The 12,721-nt window shown below is 38.4% G+C and overlaps 2 protein-coding genes across 9 annotated transcripts in view; one reads left to right on the top strand and one right to left on the bottom strand.

Annotated features, from left to right (window-relative positions):
* Nucleotides 1–12,721, top strand: part of HABP2 (hyaluronan binding protein 2) — an 82,548-nt gene that overhangs the window by 43,656 nt on the left and 26,171 nt on the right. For 2 of the 6 annotated variants that reach the window (XM_020779904.3, XM_072995531.2), the window contains one exon: nucleotides 8,568–9,837. The exons of 3 other annotated variants lie outside the window; for them this stretch is intronic. The gene's annotated coding sequence lies outside the window, so the exon portion shown is untranslated. Of the gene's footprint in view, nucleotides 1–2,341; nucleotides 6,924–8,567; nucleotides 9,838–12,721 lie in introns of those variants that run through there. One more of the 6 variants, XM_020779905.3, reaches the window with a different exon arrangement.
* NRAP (nebulin related anchoring protein) overlaps nucleotides 1,933–12,721 on the bottom strand; it is a 76,030-nt gene continuing 65,241 nt past the window's right edge. For all 3 annotated transcript variants that reach the window (XM_020779900.3, XM_072995530.2, XM_078389560.1), the window contains 5 exons: nucleotides 12,229–12,333; nucleotides 9,692–9,799; nucleotides 8,000–8,311; nucleotides 6,329–6,481; nucleotides 1,933–2,401 (listed from right to left, as the gene is read on the bottom strand). In XM_020779900.3, coding sequence (XP_020635559.3) covers nucleotides 2,300–2,401; nucleotides 6,329–6,481; nucleotides 8,000–8,311; nucleotides 9,692–9,799; nucleotides 12,229–12,333 — 780 coding nt within the window. In that variant the 3' untranslated portion in view covers nucleotides 1,933–2,299. The remainder of the gene's footprint in view (nucleotides 2,402–6,328; nucleotides 6,482–7,999; nucleotides 8,312–9,691; nucleotides 9,800–12,228; nucleotides 12,334–12,721) is intronic.

The following is a 12,721-nucleotide window of genomic DNA, read 5'->3' on the forward strand; positions in this document are numbered from 1 at the left end:
CCTACTTTTCCAACTATTTCTGAAAAAGACCTTTACATTTCTTTTGAACCTCAAGCTGCAGTCTTGGAGTAAGTGCTGCTGAATTCCATAAATTTTATATTTGAATATATATTGATAAGATTGCATTATAAGGCTGAAGTCCTTTACCAGGAATAAGCCTACTGAACTCACTTTGACTAAATATGATTGCATTGTGCTGTATAGCTTTGATGCCTCTTATTTTATATTTTATTATTATTGCACAGTATACGTCATGTTGTAGCACAGACAGACTTCCCTAAAGTTCCTTGCTGATGAAGAACTGTTTATACATTTTTAAAATAAACAATGGGAATAAATAATGTAAATAAACAATTTCTCCCATTCCCCTGAATAATTCAAATGTAAATACACTGTATTGGGATGTACAGACTTGGCTTAGTTATCACTAGCTTATACAATAGCGTGTGTAAGCACTAAACCTGCACTATATGTAATGTGGCAGGGTTTTATTTATTATATTTGTGTTCTCTGAGATATTCAGAGTAGCCGACATAGTGACCTCATTTTATCTTCCCAGAGAAGTAAGACTGATTTTGGTCAGAGAAAGTGACTAATCCCATTTACCTCAGTGGGTTAGCACCTTGAATTGAGACTTAATCACAAGGATGCCTGGTCGAATTTAATGTTCAGAAAACTTATTACCACAAAGAACTATCTCCAGAAGCACTTAAGACATCATGGGCATGGTTTGTATATATAAGCAGCAAACCAAATGTTGCAACTAATTGGTGCATGCTCACTCACACCTTTATTGACTGCTTCTAAACCATTTATAGTGTTACCTCGCAAGACAAATGCCTCAGGCAATGAAAAACTCGCAAGACGAAAGCGTCATGCGAGTTTTTAGGTGCCCCGCAAGATGAAGATATTTTCATCTTGTGAGGTATGTTTTCCCATAGGAATGCAATGAATTTTAATTAATGCGATCCTATGGGCCAAAAAACTCTGAAAAAGTCACTTACCAGGTAGGGGACCTCTGAAAGCGGCAATCGTGGTTGCGGGAGACCCCCGCCAGTCCTCCGATGGTGTTTCCCCAGCTCCCTACCTGGTGAGTGACTTTTTCAGAGTTTTTTGGCCCATAGGAAAGCATTAATTAAATTTCAATGCATTCCTATGGGAAAACACTCCTCCCAAGATGAAAATTTCGCAAGATGACAGGACTCGCGGAACGATTTTCATCTTGCGAGGCACCACTTTACTCACTTAAAACCATGTACCAATAGGAATGGACCCCTCCAGATGTTGCTGGCCTGCAACTCCCTTCAGCCCAAGCCAGCAGAGCTAAAGACAAGGAATGCTGGATGCTGCTGCCCAACATTAGGATGACTGCCCTTTGGCAACCTCAGTTTGCAACTATTCCCATAAGCCCCCTTTCACAGTCTTACACTCCTTTAATTTACTCCTCCATTAAAAGGTAAAGGTAAAGGTTCCCCTTGACAATTTGTCTAGTCGTGTTCAACTCTAGGGGGTGGTGTTCATCTCCGTTTCCAACCCATAGAGGTAGCATTTGTCAGAAGACAGTTTTCCGTGGTCATGTGGACAGCGCGACTAGACATGGAACACTGTTACCTGCCTACCATGGTGGTACCTATTTATCTACTCACATTTTGCATTTTGCATGCTTTCAAACCGCTAGGTTGGCGGGAGCTAGGACAAGCGACGGGCTAACTCCGTCGTGTGGATTCGATCTTACAACTGCTGGTCTTCTGACCTTGCAGCACAGAGACTTCTGCAGTTTAACCCACAGCACCACCACATCCCTTACATTACTCCTCCATGCCCACCCATTAAAGGACAATAAAACAATGATCCAGCATCTGGTCAGGCCCTCTCAGAATGTGCAAATTAAATCATCAGTTTTGTTTATACCCATAAAACAGGAAACTCTCATTAAGCAAAAAGGGATTTTGGTAATTTATTTTTGATACAAATAATTTTGCTTTTACCAAATCATGATTCATTCTTTTTTTTATACTAAGCTGAGCCTGCCAGTCACCTAGTAGAAATCTCTTTTGCTGTCATAATAAATACTAAGTTCCATAATACATATACTGAAAATCACTTACAGTATCCATGCAGAAATATGAAGATCAATATTAAAGTACTTGTGTCAGGTTAGTTAATCCCCTTTAAAAGACAAAATGGGCTTTTTTGTGCCATCCCCTATAGTACACAAGAGGGTCAGAATAGCAACATGACTTGCAGAGCAGGCTGAAAAACAGATGCATTTTCCTATGGCAGATGCCTACGTTTCAGTTCATTTCTTAATTAGTTTCATTTTTCTCCGCTTGACTTGCAGAATCTCTGCTGCATCTGCATTGATTTTGACTTGCTGGGATCCTTCTCCTGCTGTCTGTTCCTGTCAATCAAAACAGATTTTGAATATCAGTTATTAAAGAAGGCTATTGTGTAATTCCCACTTAAACAAAATGTAATTAAAATGCTCATTTGGAATTTTAAATAGCAAAATATCAAACAACAAATGCCATGCAAAAGCAATCTTTCTGTGTTTAATTACTTTTGACAGCTTGGACATTGTCCTAAACAGATTATAAAGAGAAAAAATTATAAATTCAGCTATTCCAGCTTCCTTCTAATAGGACAATCATTTATATGTCTTTATAAACATCAAAAAATGGAGACTGAAGGAGTGTTAAGGTAGCAATCCAAAACCCTGATTTTCAAGTCAAAGGGAAAGATGGGGTAGGAAACGATGGTCTGCAGTGTTCAGGAGTGTTAAGATGATTATAAGGGAATGTAGGAAAATTTGCCCTAAAGAGAGTAATTTTTAAAACTTGAGGCTTGAAAATATAGTTCATCTAAGTCATTTCAAAGCAATTAGATAACCCCAGAAGAGAAAGGTCATGAATGATAAACAATCTTGACAACTAAATGAATGCTTTGGTTATGATTTGTAAATATAGAGATAAGATCAATGTAACAGGTTGATGAATGAATGAATTAAACAGATCATTGATTGTATAACCTTATAGCATAACATTTTGGAAAATGTAAATTCATGAAATATACGTATTAAGATTCCAAGTTATTTCTGGACTGGCAGTGACCACAGGTAGAAAATATAAAGTTCGGAAAGATTGTTATAAGAAAAATGTGTTTATGAGTTTTTACATTAGCACAAACAGTAGTTTTCTACTATTGGAAAACTTGGGTAAACAAGGAGATTATTTAAAGTTAGTGAAGGACAAATAAAGGTATAAAAATAATTGAGAACAGATAGCAAAAAAGAGGAGCAAAAAGACACAGAAGTCATGGATTATTAAAGTATTTATATGTCTAATTATATACTTGGAGGTTAAGAAAGTTATTTTCTTTATTTTTTAAAACTTTAAAGCATATTTAAAATATGCTTTAACGCTAAAGTTTACTTAGTTATAATGCCTTTTATTTTTAAATGATGTATCTTGGAGAAAAATTCTTTGCTGTTTTAATGTAATTTTTAGGCAACTTCTTTTATTTTTTGATTCAAACATGATTTTTATTCTAAAACGTAAGTTTTGCATTTCAATGCCTGCAATGGTTCATAGTTTTAAGACTGTATAGATGGAAATAACACCTGTAACTTTTCATTAGTTGAAAGGAAGTATTTTTAAGTACAGTGGTTGTCTCGACTTACGACCATAATCCATTCCAGAAGATGGTCGTAAGTTGAAATGGTTGTAAATCGAATCAGCATTTCCCATTGAAATGCACTGAAACCTGTTTAATCCATTCCGGCTGTGTTTTTTTGTTGTTGTTGTATGTATAGGTGCTGGTTGCAAGTCGAAGCATTCATTCCCACAGGAACTAATGCAAAAGCGGTTAATCCGTCCTCTACCACTAGGGGGATAATTTTTCTTCTTTTAACCTAAGATGACATAGGTTTTAAAAAGGGCAGGAAAGGAGGGACGGAGGGAAGGAACAATGGGGAAAAGAGGGGGGAAAATAAGGTCATCACTGGGGCACACAGACCCCTCAGACAAAGGTTTGTGCTGTTAAGCACAAAAAGAGAGAAGACAGAGAGAGAAGACAATGGGGGAGGAGTTTGGAGTCTAAAACACCTTTGAAACAAAACACTTTAAACCAAGCACATTTCAAACCAAAACAAGCACCTTTTAAATCAAACACTTTTTAAAACAAACACATTTTAAACCAAGCACCTTTTAAACCAAACCAAGCACCTTTTAAACAAAACACATTTTAAACCAAACCAAGCACCTTTTAAACAAAACACATGTTAAAACCAAACACCATTTAAAACCAAACACATTTTAAACCCACCCACCAACACCTTGTTCCAGCAAACAGACCCTCTCAGCACAAAAATAGAGCACACAGAGAGAGAAGACAATGGGGGGAGAGACTTGAGTCTAAACCCCATTTTACACTGTGATTTTAAATCAAAAAGACTTTAGAGTCTAAACTCCATTTTACAGCATGCCAGCCACCACAGACCCTCACAGAAAATTTTCTGATTTTAAAACATAAAGACTTTGGAGTCACATTTTAAACCCACACATTTTAAAACAAAAGGGAGGTCACAGTACACAAACCCTAGGAGCCACAAGATGCAAAAAAAAATAAAAATGAAAAAATTACATTTTAAAATTACAATCTAATCTTCACATTTTATTTTGATTTAATATTACAGTCTACTTTCACACTTTTAATCCACACTGCAAGACGCATCGAAGCACAGAAACATAACCCCTCACCTAGTTAAGTCTCTCTGTTTTAAAAAAGAAATTTAAAAAATCCAAAATGCAACCAAACCCCCCAAGACCCATCAGAAATGGGGGGAACCCCCCAAAAAACCCACAACCCCACAAGACCCATCACCGCACAGAAACATAACCCCCCCAGCTGAAAGCCACGCTGCAAAAAACACCCAGAACAGTTTTTAAAAAGTAGAAAACAGCATCTTAACTCCCTGCAAACATACACACGCTCACTCCAAAGCAGAAGGAAGCAGTTCTGAAGCCTACAATGACGCCCATTTTCTAACTGCTGGGGCGAAAGAGCTACAAAGGAGCAGCCTCATCGCCACCTACAGTTAGCAATTTGAATTTCCCACCTTTTTCCCTGCCTTTTTCTGTGCGTAAGTGGAAGCTCCAGTTGCACGTAGAAGCAAAATTTTGCAACCAGAGCTGGTCGTAACTCAAAATGATCATTAAGTAGGGACGTTCGTAAGTTGAGGCACCACTGTTTGTACCTACTATTTTTTCATAGCTGGAAGATTTTTGTATGTTACAACTCTGAAGTAATGTGCATATGGAACATAGAAGCAATGTAGATACATAAAGGTTGTAGAGATAGATAAGCCGATATATACGCGAAGATTCTCAGTCATCCAGTGAGTTTATCTGGAAGCTGAGTCATGGCAACTGGATTTCTTCCCTACTTATTAGGTTGAAACATTTTGATACTCATCCAAGTAGCTTCTTCATGAGAAGAGTTGGTAGGAGATCCCTGATATATCCTCCAGGTTGGTTTCACTTCCCCCTGGTCAGACCAACTCTCCTCAGACTGAAGAAGCTACTTGGATGAGTAGCAAAATGTTTCAACCTAATAAGAAGTCCAGTTGCCACGACTGAACTTCCAGATAAGTCAATCTGATGTTGCCTGAAAAAAGTCACTGAAAAGGCTTTTTTTCCCATGATACTCAGATGAATGTTGATGTGATTGACTGTGATTGTTTAGTTTCTGGAGTTAACCCTTTAAATGCCAGCTGTAACAAACAAAAGCTTCTGATTTTTTTTCCCCTGGAGGTCTATGAAATTTTGTAGGACTCCTGGGATGGGGGGGTAGGGGTTTCAAGCATTGGCTGAACCAACCTGACAGCAATTTCCATATCTGTCACTGAGTCGGCTTCTACAGCCATGGAAATCCCTATAGGCATGTCTGCAGTGGGGTCTTACCAAGTCATGGGCCTGAGAATCTGTTAATTCTGAAAATCCCATAGTGCTCCTGGATCCATCACATACCAAGCCTTTTTGCTCCTCTCATGTCAGCTGAGAATTCTAGGGCTTCATATAAAAAAGTAAACTTTTCAAGCTCTTGGAAAAGATGGAGAATAGTTCCTTACTAAAGAGTAAAAAGAGAAACTAAAATGAACTTTAGCAGTCTTCTTGGGACTAACATTTGGATTTAGGCCTTGGTCTTTTACTCTACTGCCATATGAGACATACTGAAGGCCAAGGTGAAAAGTGAGGAATAAGAACAACCAGCATGCACTGGAGTCTGGCATCTTGGGTGCTTTTAAAAAGTGTCTTGTTTATTAACTTACAGTGTCCAATGCATATTCATCCCGATTTCCTGGAGGCACCTCTTCCTGAGCATATGCTAACTCGGCAGCCCTTCTAGCCATTTCCACTTTGTAAGAACCTGGAGGGGTCCAGCCAATACCTTTGATCCAGTTCAAGTCAGATTTGTACTTGACCTTCAAAGGCAATGAAGAGTTATTTGCAGAGTTCTATGTCAAGCTATACATGTTTCTAAGATGCCATATATATATATCATGTAAAACAACATCTTTAGCTTTCATTTTCCCCACAGACAACACTGAATTCATTTACAGTAAGAACAAATTTCTAATATCAAGGAAATGGTTACAAAGCAAGAGCTGAAGACCAGACTGAATATTGTGCATGTTCATTGTTTATACTATGTCAGTATGCAAGCAGTGATCGTTTAAACAGCAGCCATAAGGGTTCTGCCAAAAGTTCAAGTAAGAATAGAACATGCGTGACCAATGTACTTGTCAGTTATTTTCTGGAGCCTGCAGTTCCAATGAGATCAAGGAACAAATAGTTCCCCAATTTCACAGCTCCATTGCTGGAGTCAAGAACTAGGGAGAGGGCTGCTTTTAAAAACTCTGAGTTTTTTTTTAAAGTGTGGAAAATCTGCAGAAAGTTGTGGCTTCTCACATTTAGCAGCAAATCTTTTATCCTGCTTATCTTTTGTTGCTATTGCCATAAGTGGTAACTGGAGATGGGCAGGAAATGAACCATGAACTAAAAAAACTTGACGAACTAGGCTGATTCATGGTTCGTTTCATGACCCAGTTTGGGCATCCCTTTCTGCCAAAGCGAAAGAAAACACGGACTTTTTTCCTTTGCTTTTGCAAAAATGGATGCCTGCCCGCTCCCTTCCCACTGCCTCTGTTGCCTCCACTTATCTGCTCCTGAAGCCTCCACCACTACAGGTGCCATCTTCAGGGTCAGCAGGCCTGGCTTCCCGTATTTTTTTCTGGGGGTCTGTGATGATCCGTGGTTAGCTACAAACCACAAATCATCACAAACCACCAGTTTTCAAGTTCATGCCCATTTCAAGTGGTAACAGTAGCAAATGAATAATCTTCTTCTATGGCCCAAGCAGCACCCCAGACTCTCTAGGTGCAAGGATGATTCCTAGGTCAAAAAAATACAATTGCTAATAGAAAAAGTTAGCAGACTCCTACTAGCATCTTTCTCTACAAATCTCCAGGGTTTTTTAAATATATATACCTGTATATTGTTTGAACGTTATTGTCAAATCTTTTTTCTGGATCAATATATTACAATTCACTTCCAACAAGGCACTCTGCATTTTGCAGCTGTCTTTTGTCTCCCTCTGGGTTTATGAACCAGATGGTCATTTCTCGACCATGACACAAACACATCTCCATATCTGTTCACTCTAATTTCTCTCTATCCTTTTAAAAGAATAGTAAACTTACAGTGTGTTTATTTATGTAGTTAATCAACTTTTTAAACCGATCATATTATGGATGTTTAGATGATTGAATAAGGTTATGATCTTTTTGGTGCAGAAGCAATAGTTCCCAAAAACTACAGTTCCCAAAATCCCCAAGCCTTGAGGAAAAAGTAATACATAAAAATAATGTCTAGACTTTTGAGTAGTTGGCTTGCCTCTAGCCCTGGAATGAGGTTTCAGTGCAGAGATCAAAGCTACTTACATCACTCTGAAGTTTGGAAGCTTGTTTAGCATGCTTGAGATTCAGCTGTTCTGGGTCACATGTATAATGATGCAAGTGCTGCCTGTAATTTACATCACTGATCAATTGTTGACTTTTCTTTGCATGGATAAATCCCGGCTGATCAATTTGGCTCTTGAATTGCGCTTTGCTTCTGACAAAATCCCTCTTGTATTCATTGTCACTCTGGAGGTGGCCCATCTTGAGGAAATGTCTCATTTTAGGATCATCATGAACATTTCGAAATCCAATCTGCTGACCCCTGTCCCTTAGGAAGGCCTCTTTGTACCTGAACTGCAGGGAGTTGAGACAGGCAAAGGTTATTTTCTTACAATGGCTTGTTCAAGCACCATTCATATAATTTCATTGTGTATGCACATGCTGTGGCTTGCGTATGGACACAAAACTTAGTGAATTCAAGTTGCTGTTATTTAAAAGCAGAATGCAAAGCACTTTGCTGAACTGAATTTGGAAACAATTACGGTATTTGCACACTTTTTACACACAGTTATACCACTAATAGCATACTAAAATGAATGTTTTTTTTCAGACAGAGCAATCTAACATCAGGTTGGAGAGAAGATCCTCCACAGAGTGACCTCTATCTAGAAACGTGGTAGCTACAGGAAGCCAACACAGAAAATATGATTTATTAACCTTTCCCCCCTCCCTCACACCCTTCCTGTTTTTGGCTTTATGTTCCCTTCCACTGAAACCAGCAGGAAGGAATAAGCTTATGACATCCTAAGGCCTCCGACAGGAACCTGTGGCTTCATGGTGCATGTGTCTGCAAAGAGGCTGAAGTCATGTGAAGTCACTCATGCAATACTCTCCGAATGCTGTATTATGGCCATCAGAATTGCACCTACAAAGCTTCCTGGGAGTTAAGTTGGCGCCTCCAGAGTAGACATTCTCTGCCAGTGGAGCACATAACAGATGATCCTTTACCCTCCACACTTCCAAGCAATCTGCTATTTAAAGTATTAACAAGCAGGAATAAAATAGTAACAAATCACATGAAAAGGACTACACATCTTGGAAAGCATGAGCCACACTTGATACCTTATAAAACCCATGAGACTTAACATGATCTCAAACTTCTTGGACTCAGTGACACTTAGATACATTTGGATTTCTCGAGACTACACTCTTGACTATTGCAGTCTCAGGCGGGCCCCACAGATCATGAAAACATGTGCCAATAAAAGCAGCATTACAGCATAAAAGACAGGTTGGTAGGTATTTTTCATATCATATCATCCTTGCTTTTCAGGAAAAACTCAAGGAAACATATGTGTAAGAATCATATGCCCAGAAGCTCCAGCCAATTGCAACTCCTTGCTGCATATTTCTCACATTTTTGAACACAAATGTCTTGTCAATTGGTAGAGAAAAGTCATGGATGGCATAACAGCCTATGACACAGGAAAAGGTTGTCTGAATTAGTTGTACAGTGGTCCTCAGACTGCAGTACCAATGTAGTGTTGTATTAGAAGAATATCCACTAGTCGATAGCTACTACAAAAGGTATCCTTTCCCTTAGCTTCACATATCTTACAGGGTTACTGTGGAATAAATTGGTGGAAAATGAAACTTATATACTTAAGTTTCTTGGACAAAGGTTGAATGTAAAAGTAAGTAATTAAACAAAAATTTTAAAAAAATAATAATTACATCACTGGCAATTTCTCTGGAAGCTTTAGCTGTCTGGAAGGGGATGGCATCCAGTCGGAAATCATAGCCAGCTTGCCGCATCTGCTCCCAAGATGTTTTATACAGTTTCTGAAATAAAGGGGGAAGTAAAAGAAAGGAAAACATTACCCTGGCTTCATTTGCAGTCCTTTTGTGGTTTCAGTGATAAATATTTGATTTTATTACAATCACTAGCCTGTGGATCACTAATGAAGGCCTGTAAGATTTGACACTAGCCTGTAATCCTGCACTTCCTCACCTGCAGAATAAACTGATATAGAGTCCCACTCGTGAAGAATCCCAAACAATTAGGATTTTGCTTTGAATTTCATGCATACATTGATTTGAGTTTATTTGGTTTTTGTTAGGCACTTTGATGCATCAGCCGCATCAATATTGCATTGACAATGCCCTTATTCTGTCTTTTGAAACATCTAGTAGCAGTATCTGGGGCTTTACAGCATAGAAATTTCAGTGCTCCATTCTCCACCATCTATGACTTCAAACATTTCTAAAGCTTCCTGTGCTAGCTCCAGACCCTGATGGCTTCATCAACGTATCTAGAATAATGAGCCACTTGATAACATATTGGTTATGATTAACAATCTAATCAAGATGCAAATTCTGAAGAGGATATCCCAAGCCCTGTTTCAGTTCTAAGTTTCAGATCATAAGTTTTAGATCATAAACCCTGTTTCAGTTCTAAGTTTTAGATCGTAAGTTTTAGATCATAACCTCTGAAATGATTGTGAGCTGCTGCTGACACCACCACTGTTCTGCAAGAGAAATGTTTGACCAGTTAGGCCATCAGGATTATTGCAGCAGCAGCAGCAACAACGACATTGTAAGTCTAGCTTGGATGGCTGTCTTCTGGTCATATTAAAAATATAACAAGCCGAAGTCATGTTGCTTAGGTCACTGAAAAAGATTTCCCTGAAGGAAAGACAGTGATAAACTCTACCTATGGACATATTCCAATGGGGCTCTTCTCAACTTCATCCCCATGGAAAGTAGAGAGATAAGAAAGAGACATCCGCCTAGAGTGGTCCTAATACGACCAGATAGGCGGGATATAAATAAAATGATAAAATGATAAATAAATCCGCCTTTCCCAGTGAGCTAGCAGCTCCTGACAAATTCTGACAAAGCTCCTGACCAGACAGCCATTCTATTCTCCTACAAATCCATAATTATGGATCCAGCATAATTATGTCAGCAGTTATCTTTGGCAAGGCGAAAAGAAAAGAAAAAATATGGGAGACGATCCATTTGCCCCATACACAAAACAATAAAAATTCAATTAAAAAAAAAATAAAAATCACACAGGGCCCTTTGAAAGAGCATTTCTAGATAAATCCTTAAAGTCACTTTGAATAATTGGATTAAGACAATTTGGAATCCCAAGCAATTGTGGAGAAACAATCATGAAACAAAGTTTTAAGGCTAGAACATGGTGATCGACAAATAGTCATAAGCCTAAATATGGCGCTTCTCTCAGCTTAATAGATCTATGTCCACCAGCAAGACACAGCCATGTCCTCTCTCCCCTTTTTAAATCTGGTAAGCTTTTGCCTTGCTGGCGAGGATCATTCTGCAACATGGCTCCTTTGATGCGGAGCCCCATGCATCGTTTCACTTTATCACAGTTTGCACAGTTTTTGCACTCATCCTCACACATTACATTCATTTGATTTCTACCTATCTTTGCAGCGGCATGAATACCAGTGTATGTGTTTTTGAGCACGGCAAGGTCACTCTGTCTCAACAGCTTTCTGTGTGTGGCATCTGATCCAATTGTGTATCTACCAAAAACAGTTTCATTTTTAATGAGAGGCCCCCAACTCCTCCATCTCCCCACGTTCTCACTGGCTGTTTCAGTTCAGATACATGCTGATCCATTTGAATGTTTTGAGAAGAAACGGAACATATCAGACTTACAACTGTGACATTCATCTGTGCACGGCAATACTGTTCTAACTACATGAGCAATATATCTCACTTATTCTTTACTTCTGACATGAGAGGCAAGGTTTGTCAGTGTACAATGCCAAACCTGCTTCCTGCTTCTCCTTCTTTTAGAGGCCAGAATAAGCTTTCCCACATAACCCTTTCCTCTTTAAGATTCTAGTAATTGACTGAATGCATTGTTTTGTATAATGCAATTTGGCATAAGTTTTTGAAAAGGACTTGAACTCATTTGTCAAAGAAGTGTTGACACAAATATGTATGTTATGATTCCTTTTTCTCACCAGTTAAAGGGGGCATCCTATTTTAATCCGCAAAATTATATTATTTATTTTTATTTTTTTATTTTTTTAATTTATATGCCGCCCACTCTACCCAAAGGTCTCTGGGCGGACCCAAAGGTCTCTGGGCCAACTGGATGGCTACAGAAGTAGAGCAGAACCCTTGGGCCCAAATGAGCTTACATTGATACTTCAGTGTCCAACGTATTAGCCATGATTCAGTCCAATTATTTACAAAATTAATTCCCTACAAGAAAAAGAACTGTCACTTACATCACTGATATGGAGAGCATTGAGACGAGCCCTTATGAACTCAGGGTGGTCAGGGGGCAGAGTATACCTATGCATGGAGTCCAAATGGCCAGCTCGATATAGACGCTGTAAAATCAAATAAAAATTTTAATTTAATTTCACAATATCTGCAAGGATGACAGAGGGCTAACCCCGCACAATCTTGTGAACAAATGTGTGCAATGCATGTAATATAGAACTCATGCTTATGATAGTTGTCCTAAGACAAAACACTGCTTTGTTAAAAAAAAAAATCTATATTCTATGTCATTTTAAAAAACAGGGACATTTAAAAAACAGAACAAGTTATTCTGATGACTGTTGCAACAAGATGAAATGGAGACAACATTAATTTACAACAATAAAATCTGTGTACTTTTGCAGATCATAAGTCAGTATCAGGTGATGGAACAGTATTTCATTTGCTTTCAAGTTTGCTCTACAATTGTAACAGATCAATTCCTAAGACATAAAA

Source organism: Pogona vitticeps, chromosome 3 (assembly GCF_051106095.1).
Source record: "Pogona vitticeps strain Pit_001003342236 chromosome 3, PviZW2.1, whole genome shotgun sequence".
NCBI lineage: Eukaryota > Metazoa > Chordata > Lepidosauria > Squamata > Agamidae > Pogona > Pogona vitticeps.